Below are 14997 nucleotides of genomic sequence, written 5' to 3'. Positions count from 1 at the left end.
AGGCGAGACCTAAAAAGAGCATTTACAGGCTCATGCATCAATATTATATTTTGCGATTCCTTAATTGCGAAAAATAAGGAATCGCAATTAAGAAATTGCAAACTGCAATGCATCAAGAAATCGCTATAAAAATAGCGATTTCTTAAAATTCCTTAATTGCGATTCTCTAATTGAGAATCACAATTAAGGAATACTTCCCCAACCATTCATATGGGCCTAGAGGTCCATAGGAATGAATGGAAAGACATTCTTCTTTTGTAATTCACCATTAAAAATTTGCAAATTAAGAATGCAATTTCAAGGGTGCAGGGGTGTCCAAAGGACACCCTGTTGCACCCTGAAATCTGCTTAGGAGTACATGTTGCACACTCACATGCCCCAAGGGTATGTGTGTGTGTAAAATGGAACTTTGAAAAATGTACTTTAGTGCATTTTTCAAAGTTTTCGCAAATTACCATGAAGGTCAACTTCATGGTAATTTGCTCCCCTTATTTGCGAATTCGCAAATTTTAAAAGTTTGATGCATTGCATTTAAGGAATCTCAATTTGAGATTCCTTAAATGCAATTGCAATTTAAGAAATCGCAATTTTGCGATTTCTTAAATTGCGACAATTACTAAAATGTTAATGCATCCCAAAAATGGGAATTACATTCGCAAACGGACGAGTTTTGCGATTCGCACCGTTTGCGAATGCAATTTCCTTTGATGCATGTGGCTGAGAGCACCTATTAAAAAGGTTATACTGAGTCTAAAAAGCAGGAAAAGGAAATTGATTAATAATGGCTGTGATCTAACAACATAATCGATTATGGACGATAGAACGTCAGTTCCTAAACTTTACTCATGTTTAAAACGTCTATTTCCCAAACTTCTCATCTGTGGGATTAGGACTTCTACTTAAGCCACTGTTCATCTTTTGGATACATTGGTTCCTAAGAAGGAATCATCAGTAGGTGGCCTGGGCCAGAATATGCTGTATGTCAGTCTTCTTAGATCTGCTGGCCTTGCCCGGGACAAAGAGGAAGGTGGCTTATCTTTCCAACTAGTAGCACTACTTTGAGTTTCTTCATTGTAGGTCTATGCATACTAACCGGATTTAATATTTTTCTTATTACGAACTTCTTTAATTCAGAGGAATATCACACTAGATTTTAATTAGTACGTATAACAGATACAGTTTCATTTTGTAATAACAACGATTTATTGCAATTGCACTAAAATACACTTTTCACACCTGATTGGAAGGATCCATTGAGCTCCAAGTCTAGGCTTTGGGTGCAAGAGGGCAGTCTTTAGGAAGCACACATTTACCAGGTTCTCCAGACCTAACATAGCCTTTGTTGCATGTGCATCCTGGCACACATTGTGTTGTGCATGCTACTGCATCTTTATAATTCTCACAGGTGAGCGGACATTGAGAGGCGCATTTAGAATAGTGAGCATTGGCGGCGCAAGGACAGGTACTCTCAGGTACACATTGAACAGAATTCCAGACATATCCTTCTTTGCAGAAGCATCCTTTAACACACAGTGCTGGGCACACCCTGACACTCCCCATGTTGGCCACGTCCTCGCAGGTTTTCGAACACATGCTGCCGCAGGTGTTGTACTCCATGTTTTTTTTGCACTTTTCTGCAATGACAATATGAGGAGAGTTACAGGATTAATATTGACCATATATGAAATGCGACACAGCAGCCTAACATTGGAACCGGTATCTTTAAAAATACTATACACTTTGACCATATACAAAATGCGACCCAGAAGTCTAACATTTAAATCTCTAACTTTTAAAAATACTACACATTTCCATGTATGTACTATGAGGTATCTGCAGCCCAATCTTACATCATCTGAAGCAGACATGCAGGGAATCCCAAAGATGTTTTGTGCAGGCCTGGGCATGTGAAATGAAAGTATCCAACAAGTAGACGATAACTGCCAGAAACATTAGAACAGCTACAGTGCTGCATTGTTGGGTACGAGATAACTTCTGCCCCTGAATTCCCTTTGGCCTAGGGGTTCTTTAGAATGTAGCGTTCTGGTTTATATCCTAGCTTCAGAATTTTAAAAACAGCCCCCCCTTCCTAAAGCCAGTAGGGCAGACATGTATACCAGCTGCCATTGGCTTACAAGCCTTCTTTACGAACTTCGGAGGAAGCACAGAGAAAACTACCCACATACCTGCATATGGATGCTACAAAATGAAATGCGGGCAAGGCCAATAAGTTGGGCTTTAATGTGGTAATGCATGCAAAAAATATGTGTACATTCCCGTATTTGCATATATTACCACATCACGTGTGTAAGTAAATACAGGGCCATATTCACAAGAACGGCAATAACATTATCTCTGCTTTGGCAGCAGGAAACTGCCGCTAAAGTGGCGATAAGGCGCTTGATAATATGCCCTTGTGAATTCACATAGAAGCCCAGGTTTGATGTCCTTCACACCAGAACCTAGGCTTCTATGAAAATTCACAAGGCCATATTATCAAGCTCCATATCGCTGCTTTAGCGGCAGTTTCCTGCCCCTAATGCAGCAATATTGTTATCGACATTCTTGATAATATGTCCCACAGTCTTTACTTTGCCATCACCACCTATCCTGACAGCACTCCATGACGCACCTTACCTTGATCTGAGCATGCTGCATTTGATAAACTGGGGCAGGGGATACATTTCAAAACAGATTGAGTTTATTTGCAATAGGTGGAGTTTATTTGCAATAGTCTTCGTGGTCAATTTAATATGATCTTGCAATGGGCGTAAATGCTCAGAGATATTGATGAGCCTTCTATTGTATCTGATGTTACTTTTGATGTATATTAAGTGATCATGTGGACACAGTACTATCCGGGAACAAAAAGAAAGCCGTTTCGAAGCCATAATGTAGAGCAAACATGGTCACTACTCTCCCGTGAAATGACTTTGAAATCTGCAGTAAGAAACCCAGCAGCCTCTTAGCTACATATGTCTTATGGTTATTGTGATATCTTAAATGTGTCGATTACTGTCAGTGTGTAACACTGAGCACAGAATGTCATTTTGTTAATAGATTGTTGTCTTAGACTGTCTCAGAGATCCATACCCTGGCAGTGGGTCTGCTGACCTCCATCCAGCTGGGGTGAGTATATCATAGCTTCGCCTTGAACATCTCTTTTATTAGTTCATGTGCAGTTATGCCATCTTCGGAGAATACACAAAGGACATATATCTGACTCTTGTTGAAACGCAGCTGGTAAGCTCCCACAAGAGTAATAACCCAGGGCCAGGGGCGGCTCTGGGGTCATGGTGGCCCTGGGCAGGGAGCGTAGGTAGGGGGCCCCGGAAGAGGGGGTCCGGGTGGGGCAGAGCGCGGAGGCCAGTAAAGAGGGGGGGGGGGTTTCAGGGTGTTTAGAAGTGGAACTGAGCCGGAGGCCGCCAAATCCCTGCCAGGGGCCGCCACACAAATATGTATCCATCCTCAGAGGATAAATATGTTAAGGATATATATTGGTTTGGTGGCCCCTGGGGTTTGGTGGCCCTGTGCAGGTGCACAGCTTGCACATGCCTAAGGCCGGCCCTGCCAGGGCCCACATGGATCAAACAATTTTGCATTCGCATATGGTGCGAATCGATAATTTCCTCCACTTGAGAATGCAAAAAAGCCTTTCAAGATGTATTAAAGGATTTCTAGTCCCAATTTTTGGTAATCACAAAAAGAGCCATTACCTAGAATTGCGACTATAAATAGGGAATCGGAAAGCAATGCCTGTGAAGGAAAAAACATTACTCAGTTGTATGTCAAGGACTATTGACCACCGGACGTTATCTTTATTTTAAAGAGCGCAAAAAATGCCAAGCAAGAAACAGAACAGAACAGGGGCCAAATCATGCAAAATAAGCACTTGGAGCACTACACTAAAACACTGTTAGGATCACAAACATTTGTGACTTGCGCCATGTCATACTCTTGGTGGTAAGGTACGGTAGTGCAAGCGATAAACACATTTTAACACTATATTATGAAAACAGTATTCCCCATGTGGTAACATGTCACAAAAATGATTGTCTCCCTTTGTGGTGCAAATTTTTTGAGTGGTTATATAGTCTGTTGTTTTTTGTGGTGCTGTAATTTTTTTACCTGGATTTTGTTGTGTTCTACAGTAGATGTGTTGCATTCTGGCTTGAATGTTTTCTTGGGACGTACCCTGTTATTTTTGAATGGTGTTGTTTTGTTGCTTTATATTTGTTTTTCTGTTAGGCACTGTATTTACGTTAGATATATTTGGGCCCTGGTAAACAACGGGACGGGGGAACTCAAATCAGCAGTAGAACCTAACATCGCCCCCTCTGTCTGGGAGGCCCATTTTGGGGCACTTTACCAAGATACTATTCTATGGCCCGTTGGAGCGGCGGTTGAGCCCCCCTGTACCCCGGATATGGCCCTGGAATTTTCCCTAGGTGAGGTGGTGATTGCACTGGAGCGGCTAGCGCTGGGAAAGGCGCCGGGGTTGGATAAGCTACCGGGGGATCTCTTTAGACATCACCCTGACATTTGGGGTCCGTACCTCCTTATCCTTTTTAACGCTATCTTAGGAGGTATGGCGGTCCCCTGCTCTTGGCTGGGGGCAGAGATTGTGCCGATATACAAGAAAGGGTCTCCTCTGCTCCCGGCCAATTATAGGCCGATTAGCCTTATAGATGTTCCCCAAAAGCTTTTTGCGCGCCTCATCCTGAACCATCTGTTAGACTGGGTGGAGGATAATGATATCATGAGCCCCTTGCAGGCTGGCTTTAGAAAAAACACGTCGACCATGGATCAGATTTTCCGCCTCGTCCTCCTTTACTGGAAGACGGTGAGGTTAGAGGGGGGAAGGCTGTACATGGTCTTCGTGGATCTGAGGTCAGCCTTTGACCTAGTCCCGCGCAGGAAACTCTGGGAGGTCATGGAAAAGTTAGGAGTACCCCCCCAGCTACTTAGTATCATAACCAGGCTGCATGAGAACAATTATGCGCAGGTCAGGTGCGGGAGGGATGGCAACCTTTCGTCCAGGTTCCCTGTCCGTCGAGGGGTGAGGCAGGGTTGTGTCCTGGCACCGACCCTGTTCTGTCTCTTCATTAATAACGTTATATCACATCTAGAAAACGTTAAGGACAATGACGCCCCATATTTGGCAGGCCGGAGGGTTCCGGCAATCATGTTTGCCGATGATACCCTCCTGCTTTCCAAATCCCCCATGGGGAGCCAGAGGATTCTGGATGGATTTGGTCTCTTCTGTCGACAACACGGTCTGGAGGTGAACACAGAGAAGACCAAGTTCATGATTTTCAATCCACCAAACAAAGCCAGGCCCAATCCCACCCTGGGTACTGTCAGCCTCGAGAGGGTTCCTACCTTCATTTATCTGGGGGTAACACTACAGGAAATTTATCATGGGACCGTCAGATAGCAAGATCAAGGGTTAAATTGTCCCACCTGTCTGGCGCAATTCTGAAGGTGGACAATACTTCCACCTTCAAGCCCATTAGCCCGGCCCTTGAAACCTATAGGACTCAAGCCAAGGCAGCGGCCATGTATGGCAGTGAGCTATGGGGGTATAAAGCAGGTAAAGATTTGGCAAGAGTGGAAAACAGCTTTCTAAGGCGCCTATTAGTTCTCCCACGAGGCACGCCACTCCTGCCACTGAGATTAGACATGGGTCTTCCACCAATTGCTGAGGAGCTTGTGTCAAAGCCAGTGAAGTTTTGGCACAGGCTTCGGTCCACAAACGAACTACACCACTACAGGCAGGACCTTATCCATGTCATGAGCCTGAACCACAATAGTAAAATCCCCTGGCTTGCTTTAGTAAAAAATGAATTGCTCACCATGAACCTATTGGAGCTATGGGAGGATCCCGTGCGAGGTTGCCAAAGGATCTCACGTAAAGCCTTGACCCAAATCTATAAAGACAAGAGCCTTTCACTTATGATGAATGCTCAAAACAGCGGCACCCTTACTGCGCGATTCCTGGAATCCAAAAATTCTTATGTATTTGAACCTTTTATGGATTTTATTTTCCCTATCCTGGCGAGGAAATTGTTTGTACAATGGAGGCTAGGCACACTCCCCTCTAAAGCATTTACCTAGAAATGGTCCAAGGGGGGTGATAAAATGTGTCCTTGCTGTAATATCCATGAGGAAGATGACCTCCACATCATGTTTGTATGCCCCACCTATCACAGACCCAGAAAATATTGGATAGCGCCGCTCTGTAGGAACCTGGGGTTCAGAAAGTACACACAGGCATTCAGAGTAATGAAAACCAGCACTCTGGGTCACATTGTGTTCGCTATATCCAAATTTCTAACGGCAGTATGGCTAATTAAAAAGAAAAAAGCCCTCTGAACCATGGTACTGTTATCACACTCCCTATTCCTCGCTGGATGAGAATAGAATTTTATACAATGTATTTTCTTAAAAATGTATTTTAAATGTATGTATTGTGTTTTGTACTGTATCTTTTATGGTCTATATGGCCGAAATAAAGAATTTTTGGATTGGATTGGAGATATATTTGCAATATTTCTATGTCTACAGACAAAGGCAGCACATACCTCCAAGGTTCCTGGGGAAAGCAATCAATTATCACAGTGTAAGTTGGTAAAATAGTGCTGCTCCTGCTCTACAACTACTTAAGACATCAGTGATCCCATGCTGTGGCATATATTTTATCTTAACTTTATGCTCTTTGTGTTTACTTTATGTGGTACAGCCCACAGTCTCCGGAACAGGTTTGGGCTGACTGGTGTCTTAAGTAGTTGAAGAGCTCCAGCAGAGAGTGGAGAAAGAAACAGCTAGAGATGACTTTGGAAGAAAAGGCAGAGAAAGAGGATGGAGAAGAGAAAAAAGAAAGATGAGATAGGAGATAGGAGTTGGAATAAGGGCCCTCAGAAAGAAATGTCCTGCTGACCACCCACTGTTTTACCTCTTCTCCCTTCAGTGTGCACAGATGTGTTTGCTATTTCTGCACACAGCACTCACTTTGAAAGAGAAGGAGGTTCTGGTCGAGTGGAAAGAGACCTGGAACATGTCACAATAGGAAACAGAATAGAGATTGTCACTTACAATAAGAGCCAGCATGCTACAGAATCTATCTGTTTAATGTCTTTGTTGGAAAGGAATATTTAATAAAGGTAACACCTAGTGGTCAATAGTCCTTGAAATGCAACTGAGCAATGTTTTTTTCTTCACAGGCATTGTTCCAGAATGAGATGTCAAACTCAGAAGGTTTGCTAAAAGAAAATGCCGTACCTCAGATGTGTTTCAACTGGTGTCCACAGAAGGACAGTCCACAGCTCTATTGGTCCTTGCAGCTCTGAATATGAATTTTGCTTGAAAGCAGGTATGTTGCCCTACATGAATCCCATTGGAATACTGCAAGTCTTGCATCTTTGTCTCCACAGCATCCACTCATCCTACAGATTTCTGCATTTTCATTTCAATGGTTGTTCCTGTGACTACCACTCAGGGCAGGCAAGCATATTTTGCTCCATATCTCCCCAGCATGACTTCACCACAAGTGCAGTTTTCTCCACATTATCCAATGTTTTCACAAGACTATCCAATACTAGCAACATCGCTTTCTGACCATGCACTACATTATTGTCAGTCCCCTCATTCGAAAAGGACTCCTCCCCATGTGTGTGGCAGGAGAAATTCTTCTTGCTCTGTTGCTCTCTCTAGCCATCCCTCACTGCCAGGGGGACTTCAGTGCACACCATTAATGGAGAACTGCCCCACTCATCACCCAGTCTCTGCTGACAAATAAAACCTGTCTCATTGTATCGGTAATGCCTCAGTCAAGCATACATTCCTTTACACGAAGCATATTTCTGGACCAGTGCTAGGGAGAGGAGAAGATAGCGCCATATTTAGTAAATATGGCGTACTTCTGCTCCCTCTCTCACACAACACAACCCAGCATTTGCGGCTGCTGCACTGCCTGAGCGACCAGTAAATCTGCCCCCCTAGTGTTTGTGTATTTGTTGGGCTGGAATCCATGGATAGCATGTGTTTGGGCACTAAACAGATACAAACTATATGATGTATTTATTGGATCTTGGATTACCTTGGAAATTTGGTTAAGTGATGACATATACATGCTGTAAATGCCACCTAACAATTGTTGTAAACTCCCAATTGAATAGTATTATGTTAACACTGTGATAGCAGTCAATGTATATATGTTTATATATGTCACTGCAATGGTTGGCATAGTTGCCTCTTTTAACTTAACCATTATTCGCATTCTTTACTATTTGTAAATGTTTGGCTATGTTAAAATTCCACCAATGCATTTTATGAACGAGCTTTGAGACCTCTAAGCTGTGGTTTATGCTATGCTACATGAAAACGTTTATGGGCCTGATTATGTGTCTGGCGGTTCATGGACTACCAGACTCACGGTGGCAATCTTCCCGCCACTCTATTCCAACTAGAGCTGTCAGGCCGCAATTGTACCACTACAGCCGCCACGGATAAGAGATCCCAAATGGTGGCATGGCAGTCTTGAGGCGGCAATATGCGTGGCGGAACCGCTGCGTCCCGCCACGTATATTATGCAATTCCTGTCCGCCACTGTTTTCATGGTGGTTCCTACTCCATGAAAACCTGGTGTAGAGGAAACAAAGGGGGGCCCTACAGGGCCTTCTGTTGTCTCAGGGCCATGGTGGAAGGGGGGGTTGGCATTCAAGGAGGCACATGATGTGCCCCTCTGTGTGCAAACACCTCCTGTACATGCACACCATGGACTGCCCCAGTCCATGCTGTGCAGGTAATGACTTTGACATTCCTATTGCAATGCCTATTACATAGTCACTGCCTTGGGACCTTCAAAGAGCCACCTGCCAGTGACAAAAATAGTTGTAATGTGGCAGGCGGTGCGCACACAGGTTTGGCGGTGCGGGAGCAGGGCGGCGACGTGACGATCTGGCCATAAGTCTTCCTGTCTGCCTGTCTTCTCTGCGCAATTAATTCCAAGTCTCACCCAGGTGTTCTGTGGGTCCTCTACAGGATAGTGGTTCCAGTAGGACCACTGCGAAGCATGAGTGCAGTAGGGGAATCCTTGGTTGTAGTAGACAAATACTTAAAACACACCTAGCAGGGCAGTTGTTGCCTTCAGAAGCACACATTTATATGAAATACATCGATTTATCTATTTAGAAACACATTAATGCTTATCTTCTTACCATCACAGTTTCCAATTGAAAGCGCTGCAGCCAACACTGAGAAGAAAAAATTATTGAAATATGAACATAATCAGTGTTAACACTCTTGTGCAGTTGCTTTGATGGCATAATTTACAGATTCTCTCTCACTACATTTTATGCAAGCACATTAAATGTTTCATAGTTAAAGAACATCTTTAGCAACCAGCAAAAGGAATAATACATGTAGAACAGGTAAACCTGGCACATAATTTACACAAAAAAAAACGACATCTGTTTAATAATCTCAAGCCCAATCCACCAATTTGCACACAGATTTGTTTGTGTACTTTGTTTTTCTGTTTCCCTATCAGTAAAACAGGAAAGCTGCTGGTTTGAAAAAGTTCATAAAGAAAATGAGAATCAAAAAAGAAGAAATAACCTGAAGCACATGTGGGAAGGACATCTTATAAGGCCCCGATCAGGAAACGAAGGGCTACACCGTTTAAATGAAGGCCATTGTGAATTGGAAAACCACTGCCTTTGAAAATTATAGGTCCGGTGGCCCAATGTTCACCCAAAAGCGCGAATCCTTGCTCGATTACCAAGATAACCACGTGGGATACTTTTTGAAACAATTACTCTTAATCGGAATCATGTATACTTTCCATGGTTAAACCAAAAGTAGGACATTTGTCCAGTCCTGCCTCTCTTGAACCAGCTGATTGAATTATTTGAGTCCACGACTAAATTCTTAGTAGTCCATCATGTTATGTTAAAGCAACTATGTAGAACTCCTCATCACAGATATCCAGGATACAGAAGCAAATAAAATCGGGCAATTGGTCATGACTGGAGCATGATCAAAGCTGAACCTCAATGCCCATAATCCTGTCACTATAGGCATCCGTGGTTTTGCTCCCGTAGAAACAGTCAAACCTGAAATGCCTGTCAATGTCCCAGGTGAACCGGAACATAAACAACTCCAGACGAGTTTCACCCTCAATGAGTGTTGGAAAAGACCATTTGTTTGTGGTATTCCTCCAGATGTTTGTGCACTGTTTTTGAGGCTGTATTAGTTAGCATATGACTGTATGCACTTAATTGCTACCAACTAGTGATAAAGTGCCTGTACTGTCCCTTTTAAATATGGTAATATTGGCATACACCAAGATGGCACATTTAATTTGCTTATAAGTCCCTAGCATATGGTACTATAGGTAGCTAGGGCCTTTAAATCAAATCCTACAAGAGACCTACAGCACTTGCGTGCCAAGCACAAAAGTAGCACTGTACAACATGTCTACAGGCCTGCCCTGGCAGCCTGTGTGTGCAGTTTTAAATTGCCATTTCGGCAGGGCAAAATAAACCTTTTTCCAGGGCTAATCTTTTCTGTTTATTACTTATAAGTCTCTCCTAAGGTAAGCTCGACGTACCTGTAGGGCAGGGTATATGGAAGGTTAAAAGTAGGACATGTATGATTACATTTTTATATGTCCTGGCAATGAAAAATCTTCAAAGTAGTTTTTCACTGTGGCAAGGATGAATCTCCCATAGAAAAGTTACATTATAACAATTCATAATGCATATCTTAAGTGTAGGACTAAGTAGAAAAATAAATCAAGGACTCTGTTTAATAGTAAATTAGAATCCAACCTAATGGTCAAGTCGACTTTAAAATTACATTTTTTTAAAAGCCAGCTTTAAATGTTGACATTTTTCTGCTGAAGCGAAATGTGCCTGTGTTCAGTGTCACCTGAATGTGAATGTCTCTTCAGTGGTGAGATGTGTATTCCTGTTACACGTGTGCAAATATCCCTGGGTGTGTTAGGTGTGTTTCTCCCATACACAGAATGACCTGTGGGTTTCACTCAGCACTTGATTGCATTTCAAAGGGTAGCCCGGGGTCTGTACCTAGCCCCTGTCTCGCTTCAGAAGAATCCTACCCTATGACTGACAGATGCAGCACTTGCCTTGGCCTGCCTGTCCTTTGTCTCTCTAGTTAGACTGGCACCAAAGCAAGTGGGGGTTACTGGAATTGACCAGAACTACTTTAGGGGATGGAAAAATGAGTGCTTCCCTGCTTAACTTAATTAATTTACAGAGTCTTATAAAGCACACAGCTATTTCAAGGTGTGTCCTGGCGCTAGAAAAGTAATTGGTAGGAGCTATCACAATAATTCCTGCGCTTAGAGCCAAGTCTTGAGTTTTTTCTGAAAGAAGACTCAGAAGAAAATGATCGAAGCCCAAACCGGAGCTTGTTCCATGCATGAGCAACTAGAAGGGAGAAGAGGTGGCCTCCCCTTCTAGCCTGCCTTAGTATCTGCCCCAATGCAAATGAAGCCTGAGCAGAACGCAAAGCTATAGAGGGACTACAGAGTTACAATCAACTACCAAATATTGAGGTGCAGTCAAAAAAGGCCCTAAGGGCCAGAACCAGAGAACTGTAAAGAATGCACTACTTTACATGTAGCCAATTCAAAGAGCTTAAATAAGAAGGGAGTCATGTCTAAAAAGGATGTTTGAGAATGAGTCGAGCAGCGCACTCTTATCGATCCGGAGTCCTTCAATGAAGAAATCAGGGAGACCCAGGAAAAGAGTTTTGGCAGAGTCCAGCCTAGAAGTATTGAGGGACTGTATGTGCCACTGTGGATACCTGCGTTTGAAAATAATAATGATTATCATATATCACCCCATGGTTTTTAATTACCACAGATGGAGAAGATGGAGAAGAAGCTCTATTTACTCAACAACTAGACCACCATCCAGATTGAAATGTCCCGAATAAGAGGACCTCCATATTGTCCATGTTGCACATAAGGTGATTCAAGTGCAGCTATCTAAAGACAGCAAAAAGACAAGAATTAAGAGGCTGCAGTCCATATCCACCCCGCCTGGGAAAAATAAGCTGAGTTGTTCAGTCTACAAGATCACATAGGCACCACAGCGTTCCACCAAAGTTGCAAGGGGAGCACATTAGACATTATAAAGAGTTGGACTCGAAGTAGAACCCTCAGGTTTTCCCACCAAAACACATTTTTAATCAGATGAGGAGTGTAATTCAATCTAGCACTTGTCCTCGCACCCCGAAGGAATGCTAATGCTAAAGGTGCAATGTACGTGACACAATGTCAAATGCCACAGGAAAATCCCACTCTAGTTGAAGGAAATTCAGGACCCCAGAAGTGCCTCCAAAGGTAAGTTGGCTGACCATGTGTCTGAGCTACAGAGATACAACAAGCATTCAAAGGTGTCTTCTTGCAACTGCCCAACTGACCATCCCAACTGGACGTCCCATGTACTCTGCTGATGGCCTCTGCTAGAGTGAGTCCTGAAACCCATGTGGTGCCCCTCTGGTCTTGGACCCTTTGATTAGTGTAAGAGTGTACTCCTCCTGTCTAACCTCTTGGCGCTTTAAAACGTTTCTGCAAACTTCTGCTCTGAGAACTGGAGTGGGACTGGGGTCTAATAGCAAGCCACTCACTGAGGGTGCATCGCGGTGGGATTGACATCAATGCAAATGCTGTTGTGTTGTTATGCGCAGTAGCAATTCCTGTTTAGCCGAACCTCCTGAACACAGTATGCAGCCTTGTGGAGCCCTTGTAATCTACAACCTGCATTGTTCCCTTGCCTGAGGAAGTCTGAGATCCAGAAAAACATCAAATTTTCAAGGTAGAAATTTCCACCAGGCCCACCATCACGCTGTACCCCATCGAAAACAGCCTCCTCAGCGTGAAATCTTGACTTTTCTCTCACTGAGCTTTTTTCCCTTCAATGGCTTCACTAAGAAATTGTCCAGCGGCTCCTAATCACTGTTGACAGCGTCTTTGGATCCAGTCAATACCTTGCCCCACAGAAGTGTTTGCCTTGTCAGAATTTCTTCTACATTTGAAGGTAACTCTAAAACAGGATCCAACTTGAACCTTCTATCTGACCCAAGCTCCATCACAGTTAGCCTTAGCTCTTGACTTTGACTGGTCATGCACAGCCAGATAACCCGGTAGGCCCTTTGTTCTTTTTGGCACTATTTTTCAATTCAAAATGTAAAAAAATCATATCTCTGATTCTTCCGATTGTATTTTTGCTGTTTTGGTGGCATTTCATTTATTACATTTTCTCTATTTTACTATATTGTTTTACATTTTCATTTGTGTTGCGTTTTCACTTCATTACTGTTTGAGTGCTGCATTAATGTTTTACACTGTTTCTTTAAGTTAAACCTAACTGTTTTTGTTTCAAGCTGCCTTGGGGTTAAGTACATGTTTATTGAGGGACTTTTGGCTCACCCAGACCAGACTTGTTATTATTATTTGAAGTGGGTTCTTACTTCCCACAACTAATACTCCAAGTTCGTATGATGGCTCTCAAACGTGAGTTGTAACCCAAATACTTAGGGGTTTTCACTTAGAAAAACTAAAATGTGGATAGAATATTTGTATTAATCTGAGGCCTTTTTAAATATTTGGGTTACATTCCAGTCCATTATCTTTTTGCTCCTCATGCCACTACAGACAGAGACCAATGACATACACATCAGACAGGTTTCTGCTCCAAGAAGAATAGTCCAGATCAAACTGCATGGGAAGACATGTATTACCTAACTGGTTTTAACATTTTTGAGCCTTGGCAGTGAGGTTCAGCCTAGGTTCTAGTCACAATGAGCTAAAAGATCCATGTCCTGGAAAATACCTACAGTTCTTTTATGGTGTTTGTGCCAAAGGTGGCAGCGACGGCTCGTGGAGGGAGTTACGGTGGGGCAAGACAGTGGGGAGGGGGAGGGAAAGCGAATTTCGTAGCTCGCACTGCATTGCATTTTGCGATGCAAGGCGCACTACGAAATTCGTTTTATTAATTAAATTGTTTACTTACCTGCAATTATCCATATGCCGGTTTTTAGCAACCTCCACCCTGCCCCTCCCCCTCCCCACCCTCCTGCCCCACCGTAACTCCCTCCACGAGCCGTCGCTGAAAGGTGGGGCACATGATTCCAGTCTAGTATGTCAATGACAGATTTCCCTAGAAAGTAATAATCCTTTAAGAGACATCAGAAGACACTGTATCACGTTTAAAGATATAAGTCTTTGGAAACATTCCTCCAGTTGCTGTTACTTGTGAAGTTAACTTGGCTTTGGAGTTTTCTCAATGAAAAAATGTATCCATATTTGAGATCTATGTTTTAAATGAATCTTCAGTGTTGGCATTGGTGCTTCAGTTTATGCATTCTTTTGTTTCAATTGTCACGTTCCCTCAGATTCTTTCACCTTTAGTCTACATTTCACATTTAGTTATTTTGTCCGATCATTAGATATTTCTTCTATCATTTGTTGCTGAATATTTAGTATGCATGCACAAACACCTTTGCACAAAAACTCACCCACAACTTAAATGAGTACTGCTTTGATCCTGGACGCCTACCAAAAATGATGACGTAAGTGGACCTAAGTTAGTTGTGGTCCATTTAGTGCGTGGCTTGGCATTGCACTCATCTATTCTCTTAACTCCACATACATTTAACCAAAGGCATAAGTAGATTCTAATCCCTTAAATGCAGAAGATGGACAATCAAAATACTAAACGTGTGAAGAAGAAACCAGCTAATTTACATCAAATCCAAAAGTACGTCCTTTATGAATGTATCAATATAATTTGAGTTATCAGGATGGATCTACTATCACTTATTTTTCATAGATTCTAGGTTACCCCTACTTTATGCAAACACATTAATCTAAACATGTACTTGGGTGATGAGTTTGATTTGTCAGGCATTTGAGACTTTCACAGTTCTAATACTATTAGCTAAGTGTGAAATAGACAGAATTAT

General features: G+C 42.7%; 1 protein-coding gene across 1 annotated transcript in view; it reads right to left on the bottom strand.

The window, feature by feature from the left end:
• Positions 1 to 1179: 1179 nt before the first annotated feature.
• The window catches only part of LOC147701359 (chymotrypsin inhibitor Ani s 6-like), a 44095-nt gene continuing 30277 nt past the window's right edge, over positions 1180 to 14997 (bottom strand). The window contains exons 3-4 of the mRNA XM_086930056.1: positions 9219 to 9254; positions 1180 to 1634 (exon numbers count right to left, since the gene is read on the bottom strand). Of these exons, the coding sequence (XP_086786182.1) occupies positions 1267 to 1634; positions 9219 to 9254 (404 nt within the window). The 3' untranslated portion in view covers positions 1180 to 1266. The remainder of the gene's footprint in view (positions 1635 to 9218; positions 9255 to 14997) is intronic.

This window comes from Lissotriton vulgaris, chromosome 7 (genome assembly GCF_964263255.1).
Source record: "Lissotriton vulgaris chromosome 7, aLisVul1.2, whole genome shotgun sequence".
Lineage (NCBI taxonomy): Eukaryota > Metazoa > Chordata > Amphibia > Caudata > Salamandridae > Lissotriton > Lissotriton vulgaris.
This window is presented reverse-complemented; position numbering and strand designations above follow the sequence as displayed.